This window comes from Vespa mandarinia, chromosome 2 (genome assembly GCF_050613455.1).
Source record: "Vespa mandarinia isolate Hongniang chromosome 2, ASM5061345v1, whole genome shotgun sequence".
In the NCBI taxonomy this organism is placed as follows: domain Eukaryota; kingdom Metazoa; phylum Arthropoda; class Insecta; order Hymenoptera; family Vespidae; genus Vespa; species Vespa mandarinia.
Genome location: NC_140811.1, coordinates 4,782,501 through 4,800,548, shown reverse-complemented (window position 1 = coordinate 4,800,548; position 18,048 = coordinate 4,782,501). Strand labels below are relative to the sequence as shown.

The window sequence follows — 18,048 nt, the reverse complement described above, 5'->3', positions numbered from 1 at the left end:
TTTATCGAGATTACAAATCTAATATTCATTTTATCGTATGGTTAAAACGAAAATCGGAATTATCTGAATAGAAAATGTTTTAAGCTTATCATTATTGTTAATTCATTAGAAATGATAAGAGTCAAAATATATTTGATGTATACTTGTACGAACATAGCATACAACGATAAAGTGCTATAACTATTTATATATATACAATATATATATATATATATATATATATAATATATATATATATATATATATATATATATGAAGAGAGAGAGAGAGAGAGAGAAAGGGAGGGGGATGGAGGAATATACAAGTAAAGAGAAGTTAAAGCTTATGTATGTACGAGCTTTAAATCCGTGCGCAGGGTAAACGTACTTACGAAGTATTTGTTTACGACCTAAAACCCCTGGGAGACAAGTGTCCATGCGAGAGGGTAGTGGAATTCAGTAGCAGCGCAACGTGGCTATGCCGGAGATAAGAGTGCCACACTGTAAATTCCATCACTATATCGCTAAACATATATATAATATATATTTATATATATATTTATATATTTATATATTTATATATTTATATATTTATATATTTATATATTTATATATAAATATATATATATTTATGTATATGTATGTGTATACGGAATTGCATAAAGTAAGAGGCATCCAAATTTAACGCTTCCATTTGTACGTCATTTTCTCTCATCGTTTCTTCATTTCATTTCTCTCTCTCTCTCTCTCTTTCTCTTTCTGTTTCTTTCTCTTTCTCTCTCTGTTTCTTTCTCTTTCTCTCTCTCTCTCTCTTTATCTCTTTCTCACGAAAAGACGGAAATCTACCTGCGGCCAGCTTTTAAAAGCAACCTCAGAAAGACAGATAGATGGATGAATAGAAAAGGAAAGAGAAAAAAAGAAACTAGGTTCTCTCTTTTTCTCAAGAGTGGTTTATAAAGGAATTCAAATCTTCACAAAACGAAAGGATTCGAATGAGTTCGAATGCCGGGAGCAAAAGTGGAAAAAGGATGCCAACATGAGAGAAGGTAAGAGCCAAAATTCCTTCTCCAATGCGATGCAATACTCTGCTATTCTATGCTACGCTATGCACAAGAGCCAAAGGCAGTTTTGTGAGGATCGATTTTAGAGAAAGTATTCGTTCATTTTGCCTTAGGTAATTTTTGAATGGAAATATTTAAAGAATAAAAGAAGCCTTAGAGAGAGAAAGAAAGAGAGACAGAGAGAGAGAGAGAGAGATAAGAAATCAAATCGATTCATTTCATTTGATTTTCCGAGAGAATTCCTCTTACGTTGATAAAAATAAGGAAAAGAAGGAAATGATAGGAAAGTCTTAAGTAGAATGGCGACTCGGAAACGAACTCACTATGACAAGTGCGATTATTAAAATCGCATATACTCAACTCTTACATTAGATACATCTTTGTCTTCTTCTTATTTTTTCTATCTATTAAGTCATACGTTCATACGCGCACATGCACACACACACACACTCACACACATACGCCAAAGAATGGCACACATACATAGATACTTAAAGATACATACATACACTAGAAACTCTTAAAAAGAACAATCAATTTCGTATCCCCGCGAGTATACATACTACGTGACAATATTCGAAGAAGCAACGGGAATAGAGAATCGATGTTATTTCTCGATGAAATACAAATTTCGTAGTCACGTTACTGCTTATTCGATGTAGTATGTAGATATACACACTGACACACAAACTCACACACACACACACACACACACACACACACACACATACAGACATACATACATACAGACAGATGAACATACACAGAGATACGTACGTATGTACGTACGTTATCGGTTGACTATAGAGTGACGATCAACAGACTGTGACGAAGGAGAGAGTGGTTGTCGTCGTCTTCGGCGAGGAGTAGGCGCGAATCGATTGTCAAATGCGCAGGGGATCCGTGTGCGAGTGTGACGGCTTGTGTCGGGCAGCGCAGAAACTCAGACCGAAGCACAGCATCAGCAAGATTACCGAACCGATGAGGAGATGACTGGACCAGGACAATGAGCATTTGCCTGAAACGTACAAACCGTTGACAGGTCATCATCGACTCTAAACCTGTCGTCTCTTTGACCGATGAATTTCTGCTTTGCTGCGGGACCATTCTCTGTTGTTCCACCGTTCTAATACAACTTGATTCTCTATCTCTATCTCTATTTCTATTTATATCTCTATCTCTATCTCTATCTCTATCTCTATCTCTATCTCTATCTCTATCTGCCTTTCTATCTCTTATATATGGTTACGTATCACCGTTCTATCCTATCCCATAAGCGATTACGTGCACTTGTCACAACAATATGCTTACCCTAAGGGACACTTCAAGTTCAAGATTTGAGCTTAATCGAGAGAGAGATAGAGAGAGAGAGAGAGATCCCAGGAGACAAAGTCGAGCCAATTATTGCGCACGATGCATCATTCTCGGTGATTCAAACGGAATGTTATTCAATTCGACTGAAATTTTCAAAACACTTGTCGATTCCCCTAAAGAGTCATCATAATTTTGTTCACGAAAATATTTCAAATATACATATATCTTACGATTATTCGTTTATTCTCTTTTTGACGTTAAATAATTTCGTAGTTACATTTAAGTCGATAAAAAGGAGAGTGCCATTGGCATTAATAGCTTTTACGATAGAACAGATAATATTGTAAGAACTTACTGCTTATTGTAGTACGTAGAAAGAGTATCGGAAAATCTTTTTTTGAAAATCGAAGAAAAGAAAGTATCGGAAAATAGGATATATTTAGCGTACAAAACGTGTGAAGATAGAATCGAACTCACGTACACACATATATATATAGAAACGTACAGATACATGTATATATATATATATATATATATATATATATATATATATATGTATGTATATATGTACATGGCAGTTTTAAATCTATTTCGTTAAGGAAAATGACTTCGCTTTCCCTACAATCTCTCTCTCTCTCTCTCTCTCTCTCTTTCTCTCTCTTTCTCTCTCTTTTTCTCTCCTTCTATTTAAACTTTCTACAAAAATCCTTTTCGACAGATTTTCTTCCAAAGTACATACTGCTACTATTCACGAAAGCAACTTTCAGAAAAGCTTTCAGAAAATCTCCTAGCTGTGTCAACATAACGGAACGCGAAATATCGTTAAACGTCCATTAAAATTGCTTGAAAATTAAATGGATCACCGAAGTTCGATTTAATAGAAAGTCTGCTTATAATCAAATCGTTGAATGAACCGTAAGAAACGTGACTCGACAAACGTCTCTCTCTCTCTCTCTCTCTCTCTCTCCCTCGCTCTCTCTTTCTTTCTCGATCTATCTATCTGTCTATCTACTTATCGATCTCTTTTTCTCTTTTTTATTCCTCAATAAATCGCGGAAAAATCTCGGTGATCGAAAACGTTCTCGCGAGAAGTTAATTCCAGGGGCGGTCGCGCGTCGTAACAGTTTCCTGTCGGGTCGATCGGTCGCAGATAAGTTCATTTCTCCTGGAATCCTTGGGGAATTCTTTGAGATAGGGTCACGACGGAAGCTTCAAATTGATTAACCCTTTCCGGGGGAATAGAAAGAGAAAGAAAATAGAAAAAGGGTAAGATTGAATGAGAACTGAAAGACCAGAGCAAATTAGATTTGAATTTTAATTCGATGATTATTAGTACTGTCTGTATGCAATAAATTAAAAAAAAAATACATATATATATATATATATCTACATGTATTATAGACAGAAACAGAATGTCAGAAAGAGATAGATAAACGGAAAATAAAAAAGAGAAAGAGATAGATAGATCGATAGATAGATAGATAGATAGGTAGATAGATAGAGAAAGAGAGAGAGAGAGAGAGAGAGAGAAAATGAGACATAATAAAGAAACAAGAGAAACAGATAGCAATAAACGGTTAGGAAGGTTACTGTTAAGGTCGAACGAATAGCGTAAGTCCGCGATACAGCCTAGGTTCATAAACTAACACAAAAAGGGGTTAGAGGGCTCGTGCCTGCCTCGAGGATAGAGAAAGTTCCGCGCGCATGTGAGAGAGAGAGAGAGAGAGAGATAGAGAGAGAGAGAGAGAGAGAGAGAGAGAGAGAGAGAGAGAGAGAGAGAGAGAGAGAGAGAGAGAGATAGAAAGAGAGAGAAACCGACAGTAAGAGCGTCGTTAGGTTCCGTGGTTATACGAGGTGCGTAATGATCGTTGCGCGGTCGACCCTTACATCGGCGATTAGCACCATTCTACGAGAAGGAAATGACGAGCTTGCTTCTATAACGAGAGAGAGAGAGAGAGAGAAAGAGAGAGAGAAAGAGAGATAGATAGATAGAGAGAGAGAGAGAGAGAGAGAAAGAGAGATAGATAGATAGATAGAGAGAGAGAGAGAGAGAGAGAGAGAGAGAAATAGAGACAGAGAGAGAAACAGCTTACTCACCGAGATTGTACACGTTCGCAGCCTTGCCGCAGGACTCACGTACTTCTTGATTGTCCCATCCAATGGGGTACATCACCAAACCACCACATATCATTGTAGCTGTAACGTAGAGACACAAGACAGCTGGAATTTGTCTCATTAGTTTTGATATTCTATGCTATAAGATTATATAAACTAGGGAATAAGTAAGGTGGATAAGAATAAAGAGAAAGAGAATGAGAATGGAAAGAGGAAACGTATGTATGTTGTTTCTATGTCTCTTTTTGTATAGGTAAACTAACTTTCCACGTAGAAACATCATCGATCTTCCCACACTCCTTGATAGAAACACGCTTGAAACCGAGAAATTCCAGAAATGTCACGGTTCACCGCTGTAAGGTGGTTGCTCGACGATGAAGAAGAAGACGACGACGACGACGACGACGACGACGACGACGACGACAACGACGACGAGAGATAAACTCGATTCTGCGGTAGATTATCTCAAGGATAGCAACGTCGATCGAAGGATTACCTCGAGGAACTCGGTTATAAGCGGGACCATTTAACAGGAACGTGGAAAGTTCGATAGGCTTTCAGTAGGAAGGATAAATTTCTCGATTTTCCAGAAATTCTAGATTATTGCGTGATCCAATGTGGTTTCTCTTTTGAGAATTATTCAAATTAGACTTAGTTGTTTCTTTAAAAAAAATACGAGAATAAATTCGTATAGAATTAAAAACCGATCGAAGAATTTTAATCATAGCGAATCGAATCAATTGGAAATATTTTTACGTGAAACGCGAGATATACGTATATATACGTATATATGTATATATTCGTAAACTCATTAAAAGTTTTTCCATTCTAAACGTATTCGTTAATTTCGTTTGAAACGGCCATTATATAAACGTACAATTAAATTAAATCGCATACCTATCTTACTAGCAAGTAAATGTTCAACGTTCCATCGTGGTTTACTAGTCGTAATGCTATTTAATCTAGATCAGTAATCAACGAGAACGATCGAATAAATTTTAAATCCTATAATATTCTCTATTACCCTTTAAGAGGAAATTGCCGACAAGATGCGAGACAAGTTAATTCGACTATTACGGCAATTGGAGCATGTCGTATGCGTTCAGAATCAAAGTTAGTTATTAGACAAGACAAGGATTACTCACCGGCTATGAAATGTATGGAACCAAGTAATCTAGTATGTTTTGGAGTCCTTAGTATATGGGGTAGAAAAGAAGATGCTGCTGCTAAAAGAGTCAATGCACCGATCACAGCAATCGATACACCAATCCCCATCGTTACCGTGCTAGCTTGCCACCATGCGCTTGGTATATCCCAGAAACTGCAAATTTCATTTTATGTTGAACCTCATATTATTAAATATTCTATAAACATTCTTAATCTCTCATTCTCGGAGTAAAGTGGATGGGGTAGATGGTGGATAGGGGAGGGGGGAGGTCAAGAAAATATTCGAAGACTTCTTCAAATTTAAAAACATTCTCTAGATTGGACAAAGTATTTGGAGTTTTTAAATATATATATATATATATATATATATATATATATATATATATGAAAACAATTTTTATGCTCTATAAAGTACGTAAAGAATTTCAAAAGGGTATAGTGTTTAACAAGTTAAATTAAGGTACAGTAGAGGGTCACTACTCACCGGCATTCTATTTTTCAAACATTTTTATTTCAAACATTTTTAAATATACTTTGTAACGTTTAGATAATTAAATGTATACTTCTTAATATAAAAGTAAAAAAGTATGACAATAAATTCTCATGTATATTTTATTTACAAAAATTATATATATATATATATATATATATATATCCAATGCAAAATTGATTTGGCACTCAACGTATATTAACCGTGCATACGATAAAAGATATATATATAAAAAAAAAAAAAGAAAAAAAATCTTTATCATTTCTCTTCGAAATTAACTAAAAAGATGTTATTTCATTTCAATGCAAATATTTTTCTGATAATCACGAAAGATATCTCTGAACGTATATCTGTATGTACGTATATACATATGTACGTATTTACGTGCATGTGTGTTTGTGTGTGTGTATGTTTGTGTGTGAATATGCCGTTCACAGCTTCGCTTGGGATATTCCATCCCGTGTTGATCGTCGTCATTGTTTGCCTCTGTTACGTTACGTTCGGGATATCTGTTGCCAGTTACAGAATAATTTATACGTCATCCCTACCGCAATATACCTTACACACTCGTAATTAATTCCAAGTTCGGCTATCAACGAATACTAGAAAGCCGTTCTCCCATTGTTTCGAATGCTATGAAATATACATATGTATTATATTATGACATTAAAGAGTATATTTTCTTGGTCAAGAAATTGAAAACTAATAGAACGATATAGAGTTAAATAAAATAACGTATTTGATTTATCAAAACTTTAATTCATATTTATATGTGTGTAATAATAAAGTTATTACCTAGACAACAATATTCATATACTTTAATAATAACTAATAAGATTATGTGTATATTTGATGAATGTGTATATTTGAAATTGAATGCCTTTTAACAATGATTAGTATCGTTTGAAAATTTATTGCCTTTGAAGTATTTTAATTTTATAATCGAACAAGAAAATTTCATTTCTTTCACCAAATTATTTTCACTTAATTTCGATTATTTAACGATTATTTCAATTCATCCCACACAATGAAAATTTCAAATGACTTTCATTTTGTTTTTCTCTCTTCATGTCTCTTTCACCTCAAAACTAACATCGAGCTATGAAATGAAACATTTGACAGATTAAATGAAAGTAGATCGATTAATGATGAACAAATATTGGATGCATATACACAACATCGATAGGTAATCATTAATGTGAAAGATTCTTCTCAATTGAATACGCCTGAGGGAAACACAAAAGTTAAATCGATTGTATCCATCTGAATTTGTCGGTCTCACAATTATTTATATTGCATAGTATACTCAGAGAGACGATATATATTTTTTAATTTTCTTTCTTTTTCAAACTGTAATCGACCGTGAACGTTCGTTCAATTTGCATTTTGTCGTGATATTAATGTTTTGTTAGTGTTCTTTTTTTTTCTTTTTTTTTTTTACATACTTCTTTTACAAATAGCACTTTGACATCTTCGTTAATGACAATTTATTTCCAATAAATGTATTTACGCCCATCGATGAATCCCGTAAAATTACATTTTTATAGAGTACATATACGAGCATATATATTTATATTTACATACATTATATATATATATATATATATATATATATATATATATATAATTCAATACACTCAAAAAAAAAATATTTCTCTTGGTTCTACCTTCAAAAAAAAAAAAAAAAAAAAAAAAAAAAGAAAAAAAAAAAAGAAAAAGAAAAAAAGAAAAAAAAACTAAACAATAATAATAATCTAAACAAATTTTTCCCTCACTTATATGCGATATTAAATGAATAATGAAGAAAATAAGTAATTCATTTTTTCTCCCTTTTTATCATATAACATTATTTTATTATATAAAATTAGCCTAAAGGCATCCTATAATAAAATATACAAATAAAACGAAATACATATAGATCATAATTAATTATAAGAAATTTTAAACGAACTTGCGCTTAACAAGATTTCAAAGGGAACGCTTTGTTTTTTCATGCGTTTAGAATTTCTGTACACCACTCGAATATCTTTCCGCTTTACGTATACGAGCGTTATGTATTTATGTGTCACTTACGCATATATACAGGCGCAAATACACGCACGCGTGTATACGGGAAAATTCAGAGGAAGAGATTCAGTTTTGGCAAACAATGGGGCGGACGATATTTGCCATTTTCGAGCGGGCACAGTGGTGATACATTCAGGAATTTCTGGTTGCGCTAAACGAGAAGGATGCGGTTCCGGTCGCGGAAACGCGGGTAAATGGGCGGCACGTGTATACACAAACGTACCGCAAACGTATACATAGACATATATCTATAGGAACTGTGGAGATGGCAATGAATGTGAGAATACGCACAATCAATAAATAAACAAACGCATATATGTACATACGTACCTAGAGTACCGAGCACACTCGTAAACTATCTCAGGAGTAGCGTTAGGTGCCCTGATTCGTGGATAGTTGCAACGCCGAAAGGAACTAAAGTACGCGTCGGCCTTTCCCAGCAGTCGTCCCTGAAAAATATAAAGACATAAATCTAAACAGACGTCGGTGTGCGCTTACCGTTCGCTATTTTAAGGTCGTATGTACCAGAAAAAGGTCTGCTTCGCGCTTCACGCACCGATCTTACGCGGTCGTATTTTACGACGCGATTCTGTGGAAAAATATGACGGGAAACGTTTGCTGAAATATCATGTTAAGAAAAAGAAATATAAAATTTATAGAGTATTTCAAAGTGAGGAAATGCTAATGACGTATAAATCCAATTTCAAGTCCTTTATAAAAGTCTCCTTAACGATAATGAATTTATGAATCAATGAATATGAAAGATTAAGAAGAAAAATCCTGCCTTATTAGAAAGAAAATAGATTTATCATTGATGTCAATGATGTCGTTGATTTCATTTCACATAAAAAACAACGATTGAGTTAACGAATTGTAATGAAACGAGGAATCAATACATGGACACACGCACGCACACGCACACACATACACACATATAAAAGAGAAAACCAAAACGTTTCGAAAGCAGCTTCATTAAACATGAGCTTGATTAATAGATACATAAACAAACGCGTGATTAATTTCGTATCCATTTAATTTTTCCGCGTTTACTTTGCGTAAAATCGGATTACAAAAAAGGAAAGGAAAAAAAGAAAAGGAAAAAAAAAAAAAAAAAAAAACAAAAAACATACTAAAAAAGAAAAAATGAAAGAGAAAGAGATAACGATCAGAGGACGATTTCTAAATATTATCGCTGCGTTGAACGCGTTCATTTTTCAACGTTCTCGTTATTCTGCATTACGCGTTACCCTGTTATATCGACCAACACGCTAAAGTATTTTCATAAGTAACTAAGTACGTAAATAAGTAAGTAAGTATGAGGAAAAATTTGCATGCAAACGGCAAAAGAAGGAAAATATTCTCGGAGTAAAACGGTCGTACGTCGTCGTTTTTTATTTAAGAAAAAATATAAAAGAAAAAGAGAAATAATCTACTTATACAAATCCGTGCAAAGAATTTCATCGAGTCGCGTTGCATGAAATTATCCTTTTCGATCAACGATAAATCGAATCTCACGCTGTGCGAATTTTACGACTTTTGTAACTCCTAATTGGCTCAAGTCCTAAAGTTTCGTATATAAATCACAGGATAAAGTCGACGAAAAAAGTCGACTTTTGCAAACCACGTGTCTCACTACACCAACATTGCTATTCGAAGGAGTGTTAAACTGATTACTTGCACGTGATTTTGTCTTTTTTTTCGATCGAGTAATCATCAAATTATATATAAATGATAAATTATAATGTAAAAAAAAAATAGCTTTGTGTTATGGGAAGCGTTCAATTAGAGCGTATATATTATCTTATTATCTCTCTCTCTCTCTGTCCCTTTCTCTCTCCCTCTCTCTCTCTCTATCTATCTATCTCAATCTCTGTATAACTTTCTCGCTCGTGCTCCATCATGCTCGACGAAACGTTTAAAGGCCTTACTTTTCTCTCTCTCTCTCTCTCTCTCTCTCCCTCTCTTTATCTATCTCTCTCTCTCATGCAGAATTTGTAATGTGGCAATTTCGAGAACCATCGGTATGCTAATAACCGCGTTACCTCGAGCTCGTACGTTCCGCATATTCTTCCAAGGTATCCTTTGCCAGGATACACTACACTATCTTGGCGTTATCTCGGGCAAAAACGCGCGGCGACTTCGAAACTACAACAACGGCGCCAGGTTTCGGTCGATTAAGAATCCTAATCAGGCAGCGTCTCCTTCGAGAGGAGGCTCGAAAAAGAAAAAAGGAAAAAAAAAAAGAAAAAAGAAAAAGAAAAAAAAAGAAAAAGAGAAAAGGAGAAAAGGAAAACGAAAGGAGGAGACAAAAAAAAAGGGAGAGAAAAAGAAAGAAAACTTTTCGTATAAATCACGGTAGAGAAAAAGGGGTGACAAAAAAATCGAAGGACTTTACATACATATGCATGATGTATGGTACATTCTTTCTAAAAAAAATTTATGGATATTATCCTATCTCCTTGGATTTCCTTATATCTTTTCTAATCCTTATATAGCTTGATGTTTTAGTGATAGAAACGTTTTTCAGGAAATCAACATATTTTTTAACGTTTTGTTCTTATCGCCAAATAAAAAATAATATCCTTATATGTCAAAGTATACTAAACTAAATATTTATCGTCGTTCTTTATCACGAATTCGAATTATTTATCTTGGAAGATTCCCCCTTAAAGTAAAATTTCTACATCGTCGTCGTGAAAAAATAATGGGTAGAGGGGAAAAAAAAAAAAGAAAAAAGCTTATTTGAAAGTAATCACTCTGCGGTGTTTGAAACTCTTGACTAGGGAGATTTTTGTAAATGTGTATATGTGTATGTATGTATGCATGTAGTGTACGTGTAGGGTCCGAGGAGAGATAAAAAGAGAGGTAAATTCGCAGCTGGCCGACATATTTGCGAATAAAAAGGTAGGATAACGCGTTTGGAGATTCCTGTTTTCTTATGCAAATGTAACGTAGGGGTGGTTCCGCACGCTTTGATCCTATATGCGTAAAATTTTGTTCGCTCCTATCTTCTATCTATTTCTCTTTCTCTCTCTCTCTCTCTCTTTCTCTTTCTCTCTCTCACACACACACATACACATACTCACTTACTCGCGACCGTTTTGTAACGAGACGATGTCGATGAATATAACATTAAATATCCATTGTTTCGTCAGAGTGCGTCCGCTTCAGTGCGACATTACGCGGATAATAAAGTTCGAATCCGCTAATACTCGAATATTGACTCGGTAGACCGCGTTCGCTCGGTGGTAATTCCCAACAAAGGAATACCTACTACCGACTAATTTATTGAAATATACCGACGTTCCTATAATCCGATTACGTCATGTAATTACGAGACCAAAATCAAGTATTAACCACGGTGGCCCTTAACTGTCGCGCACAATCCTACGATTTGTAACTATCATATTAAGTGTGTGTGTACATGTATATATATATATATATATATATATATATATGTATATATTTATATATATATATATATATATATATATACGTACACATGCATAAATTAAAAATGAAATATATTCGAGATTTGTTACTTCTACTTTTTAATTATTGTATCACGTTCGTTTATTATTTCACGTATTACATTTTAACCTTAATTCCGTTTGCAATGGTGTTTTGTCAAAAAACCGAGTATAATAAATCAATCTAACTCTCCCTCTCCCACTCTCATTTTCTTTTACTATTTTCTTTTCTTTTATTTCTTTTGTCTATCATTCTCACACGTACGCATAGATATCGATCGACTCTCTCTCTCACTCTCTCTCTCTCTCTTCTTCGCTGTATCCTTCCATCTTCGCGAGAAAAGACAGGAGGTAACAAAACAAAACAAAAAAAGAAAAGAAGAAGAAGAAAAAGAAAAAGAAAAAAGAAGAAAAATAGAAAAAGAAAAAGCAGAAAAAGAAAACAAAAAAGAGAAGCTACGAGTACTATGCTTTTGCTCGGCGATAAGTCTCTCCTTTCTTCTCCTTTCGTTGCAAAAGCTCGATATTTATGTGTGTTAGTGTATGTCGCAGAAGAAGGCGTCTATGGCTAAAGGAAACGGGTGTAGAGAAACCGAGAGGAAGAAAGAAGGAAAAGAAGAAGGAGAGAAATACCGTAAGGAGGGTGGGTCTATGAGACGAACATTTCTCAACGGAGATCGGCCAATTGCTCGGACGTATCGCGCTTTTCCGCGAAGCAACGAAGCAACGGCCGGATATCCGTCGCGGCTAGAAACGTCATCCGTATCGTCGTATAAAAAAGGTACGAGTAAAGTTCTATGTCGGGGCAACCGCTCGAAGCAACCCCTACTTTTCTCTCTCTCTCTCTCTCTCACACACACACACTCTCTCTCTTTCTCTATCCCTCCCTCTCTTTTTCTGTGTTACACTACTTACGGACGTAAACCGATCGTACGGCAAAGACGGATTTATGTGCTACTAGGAAAGGGATACATGTGTACGATGTTCTACGTTACACCGCCATCATTTTTCTATTTCCCTCTTTTTCTTCCCTTCGTTCGTTCGTTCGTTCGTTCGTTCGTTCGTTCGTTTGTTCGTTCAACGAAGGAAAAAAGAAAAAAAAGGAAGGTACCTACCTAGGTAATATAAAAATATAAATGTGAAAATTATTTAAAAGAATCTATATTTATATTATATATAAAATATTATATTTATATTGCTATGTCTGATCATCGTAACAAAATAATCTTCAATTTTTATATAATTTTTGATCATTAATTTAAGGAGAACGTTTTATCATACTATGACACTCTAATCGTATTACTTTCTGCGGTTTCATTCTTTTGCAAAACGTTAACAAAGTGCTCGATCAGCAACATAAACGAACATATAATATTCATGCGAACGTGTGATGTATGAATGAAACGTGCATGTTTAATTTCTATGCGTATATATGTATATATATATATATATTTTGTATCGAAGTAGTTTTTTGGTTGAGACAAAAGAATGAAAACAAGCACGTGTATAGAAATGTATATTAAAAAAAATAAAAAAATTAAAAAAATACAAAATATACAAAAAATATAAAAAAAAACAACAACAATAGCTCGAAAACATTTTTGGGGCTAGGATTTCGAACAAGCTTATACATTGTATACTTTTTCAAGTTTCGATTGAAATATCATTGATCCGTGAATTTCTACGTGATGTGTGATGTAGATTTATACGTGTCTACGTCCTTTGATTTGCTTTATACAGTCGATCGTGATTGTTAAATTGTTTTTATACAAACGTGTTCGTAAAACGTATCACAGAAATATATTACGAGAATATATGTTTACGTTCGTATTAAAACGACTACTAGTATAAGCTATCTCTAATGTGGTTTTGTTTATTTGAAAATGATCACGCGTCTCTGTAATAAGTTCATTAACGATTTCATTATCATTAATAAGTAAATTAGTTTGATGGAAATGTTAAATCCGTGAACGGATTCGTTATGAATCTCTGTATAAACGATTATAACACATTTTGTGATACCACAAATGATACCAATGGTGTTTACATTAAAGCAAAGTCAATAATAAATTTTTCAAATTAATACGATCAATTGATAAACGTCTTTACATCTGTAAAGGCATATATAAAGCTCGATGTAAGAAAAAGATATTTCGATTCGTACTTTCGAAAAGTCTTCATAACTTTAGCGGTGCATAGCATACGTCAGCACAAGTAAGGATCTCGTTCGTACGATATGTGTGTGGTGATATCGACTGTAAAATAAAACTGAAAATATCTACACGATTTCCTCGTATCGCCGAACGTAATATACGTGCTAAACGATATAACAAGGGACTTCGATATATCTGTCTCGTAATGCATCTCGTTCGAACGAAACGAGCCAAGAGTAATAACGAAATATAAGAATGAGAAGAGAGAAAGAAAAAGAGAGAGAGAGAGAGAGAGAGAGAGAGAGAAATAGAGAGAGGGAGAAAACAACGATTAAAAATAAAAATAAAAATAAAATACAATATCTTCGAAAACGAAAATATCGACTTATATATCGGACCTTGTATATGTGTATGTATATATGTATATATATATATATACACGCGAAACTACTTTCAAGTAATTAACCGACGGAGCACGGTTAGTTAGAAAGAGCGAATTAAAGCCATTCGATTTCAATTTATTGAAGTCCATTAAAAGTTCGAGCTGAAAATTGGTAAATCGCTTAAAGCTTTGACTGTAGAAACCACGGCTTCTTTTTTCCTTCCTTTCTTTCTTCCTTTCTTTCTTTCTTTCTTTCTTTTTTTATTTCTTTTTTTTACCTTTATTCTTTATTACTGCTCGAAACAGCGATTTCGACGAACGAGCTTGAATTTCTACGTGAACAACCACCCGTAATTTGTAATTCATAACTAAGAACATATCACGAATAGGAAATGAATTTAAATAATATATTGTACCCATACATATATATATATATATTTTTATATATATATATAAAATATATATATAATATGTATATACCGTATATTTAAATATTACTATTATTATATAAAACGTTATCGCAAGCGTTGAAACGTTGAGTTGTTTGCAAAGTAATTAAATTAAATTAAAAAAAAAAAGAGAGAAAGAGCACGCGAAAGAAAGAGAGAGAGAGAGAGAGAGAGAGAGAGAGAGAAAGAGAGAAAGAGAAATAGTGAAAAGAAATATTATATATATCATTTAGATTGATAATTCGTTCGAATTTATAAGAAAATTATTTTCGATATTATAATAGATCGTTTGAAATGGAAAATAAGAAAGCGTAAAGTAAAAAAAGAATGAAGGAAATTTTTCCTTGAAAGGAAACGTATCGTTCGGCGGAAGGAGCTCTTGCAAATAAACAAGTTCTTGGGTCGAGAGAAAAGAAAAAGCACAGTGTGCTGAGAGTTGATTTTCTTAAGAAAACATTAGTAAGGAAAGGTGGGCGCTGTTCTCGTTCCTCCTCTTTTTCCACGTGGAAGCTACGTGAAGAAGATGAAAAGAAACTAATTTAACGTTGATTCTCCGTTACGATCGAAGATGAGGTAAACGAAAAAAAAAAAAAAAATAAAAAAAAAAGAAAAAAGAAAAAGAAAAAAGACTGCTAGAAAAGAAAAATGAAGGAAATGGGGATAAATGGAAAGTAACAAAAAAAAAAAAAGAGAAGGAGAGAGAGAGAATAAAGATATAACGTTTAATAATTTTGATTGTATAAAATATGACGAGATACATACAAGAAAAAAATAAAAAAGAAAATAATAGAAAACGAAAAAAAAAGAAGACAGAGAGAGAGAGACAGAGACATAAAATAGAAATGGAGATCGGGGTAGTGAATGTCGTTTACCTGTATCCAATAAGGCAAATAAAAGCCGGAACACGCTAGGATCGATGCCACAGTGGACAGAGTAGCCCACAGCACGCACAGCACTGTCATCTCATCGGTTTGAAAGCGTTCGCCTCATTCGCACTACCCTTTCACGTCGTTTCACGAGGTTCCAACGCTGAGACGAACGTCGGAAGCTCGAAAATCGAAGCCCGTACTATGTATTCTACCGCTTTCTTTTTATCCATAAAATATCCTGGCTGGAGTAACTTCCGTCAATCAAAACAAAAAAAAAAAAGAAATTCGCAATAGAGAACTCTGCTTCTTCTGATTATTATTATTATTATTATTATTATTATTATTATTATTATTATTATTATTATTATTACTATTATTATTATTTATTATTATTATTATTTATTATAATTTTATTACTATTATTATTATTTTTTTTTTGTTATTATTATTATTATTATTATCTCCTTTTGCTATATTATACTTTTCCTTTTCCTCTTCACTTTCTTCGTGTTATTGCTCTCTTGAACAAGATCGAGAAATGTCATAGATCATCAATTGAGAAGAAATAATGATCGTTCGTAGATTATTAAAGATCAACAAAATTCTTCGTTCAATTCGTCGTCTTCTTCGTATCTCTCTATGACCTTGTCCCACTGTCTATTTTCTCAAGGAATATATCAAAATTGTTTGTGTCGTACGTGTTGTATACATACAGAGAGGACTAAGCGACCGGCTTGCTTACTCGTATGCTTGCTTGAATGACGTTGAAAGTCAAAATCGGAGCTTCCCAGCTGAAGAAGCTTTGTCTTTCTCCCTCTCTCTATCTATCTATCTCCTCCTTCTTTTAGAAAGAAGATGAGAAACACGCTCGAAGCTAATTATAACTTAACGCATGGTCTCGTATACACATCTCTTTATATATTTATACACACGCGTATATATATGTACGAATGCGTGTAAACGTATGCGTGTATACTTCGAAGAGAACACACGCGTGCTCTTAAAAGAAGAGAAGAAAAAGAGAAAGAAAGAGGAAAGAAATAGAAAAAAAAAAAAAAGAAATAGAGAGGATGGAGATGGAGATGGAGGGGGAGAGGGAGAAGAGAGGGAAACAATCGACCGTATTATTTATGACTTTTTCTTCGCGTGTTTTTCTCCCACCCGAGTCGAACGCACGAAATTATATATTTATATGAAAATTTCCATTTTGTTCCGACACGTCCGAAAAAAAAAAAAAACGAACGACGGCTTAATAAACGTAAGAGTGAACGTTGAACCAGTGAGAGACAAAAGGGAAAAAAGAAATATCATGCACGAATTTCTGATACCTCGTGTCTGTCTCTACTACCTAATCCGAAGTTGACGCGCGCGGTGCCGCGTCGGAACTGCGACTGGACCGTTCTCCTCTTCGTTCTTCATCCCTCTCTCTATCTCTCTCTCTCTTTCTCTCTCTCTCACTGTCTCTCCCTTTCCCTTTCCCTCTCTCTCTCGCTCCTCTATCGCTCTCTCTCTCTCTCTCTTTCTCTTGCGCGCTCCTGTACTGTTTCTCTCCCACCACTAGCATCTCATTGCTCTCTCGCTCGCTCCGTTTGCGTCCTCTTCTCTCGAACAGCGTGGTGCCACAGCATCTCGGTTGAACCATCTGGCGAATGTACCAAAATATATATATATATATATATATATATATATATATATATATACACATACATATATATATGTATATATATACATATATATATTTATATACAGCCATATATATATATATATACATATGTCTATATGTACGTAACTATATATGTATTATATTTCTATATATGTATAATACATGTATACATCGAATTACCGGTAGGAGACGCGTGCACGCTTCTCTCTCTCTCTCTTTCTCTCTCTCTCTCTCTCTCTCTCTCTCTGTGAAGTCGCGCAAGCTCTATATATATATACATGCATTTACTCATACGTATTTAGCTTCCCAAAAGATGGAGAGAGAGAGAGAGAGAGAAAAAGAATAAACAGAGAATACACATGAACGAACTAGTATACCTTAAACACCTTGTGAGCCTTAATAAATCATGCAATTAAAATGCACACGATAGAATTACGATCTTATATATTTCAAGATTAATTAATTTATGAATTAATTGTATTCAATGTATACGACAAATTGACAATGTTTTGTATTATATCAATGAGATGATGATAATAATAATAAAAGCGAATATTTTACGAAACTTACATATATTCCCTGATTTTCCTCTAGCTAATTGTAAGCCTATCCATTAAGTTCCCCTTTCACTTCTCTCCCATTATTCTTCTTCCATTAAGTATGTTCTCCTGCCGGACATGAACGCACCTGCACGCGATCACGGCCAAGTACGAGGCTTACCGTTGTATGTAACGCAACATAGGAGGATTCCTATCATCCCCTAAACTACCCCCTTTCTATCACCGCAACCACTGCCACCACCATCATCACCACTACCACCACTATTACTATTACATAACACACATGCACAAACAGACGCACGCATGCTGT

General features: G+C 34.3%; 1 protein-coding gene across 2 annotated transcripts in view; it reads right to left on the bottom strand.

The window, feature by feature from the left end:
- Positions 1–912: 912 nt before the first annotated feature.
- Positions 913–18,048, bottom strand: part of LOC118439627 (LHFPL tetraspan subfamily member 6 protein) — a 17,631-nt gene continuing 495 nt past the window's right edge. Inside the window, exons 2-7 of one of the 2 annotated variants that reach the window (XM_085655331.1) lie at positions 15,997–17,157; positions 15,519–15,766; positions 8,523–8,641; positions 5,614–5,789; positions 4,451–4,549; positions 913–2,057 (exon numbers count right to left, since the gene is read on the bottom strand). In XM_085655331.1, coding sequence (XP_085511457.1) covers positions 1,924–2,057; positions 4,451–4,549; positions 5,614–5,789; positions 8,523–8,641; positions 15,519–15,608 — 618 coding nt within the window. In that variant the 5' untranslated portion in view covers positions 15,609–15,766; positions 15,997–17,157 and the 3' untranslated portion in view covers positions 913–1,923. The remainder of the gene's footprint in view (positions 2,058–4,450; positions 4,550–5,613; positions 5,790–8,522; positions 8,642–15,518; positions 15,767–15,996; positions 17,158–18,048) is intronic. The other variant, XM_035861431.2, reaches the window with a different exon arrangement.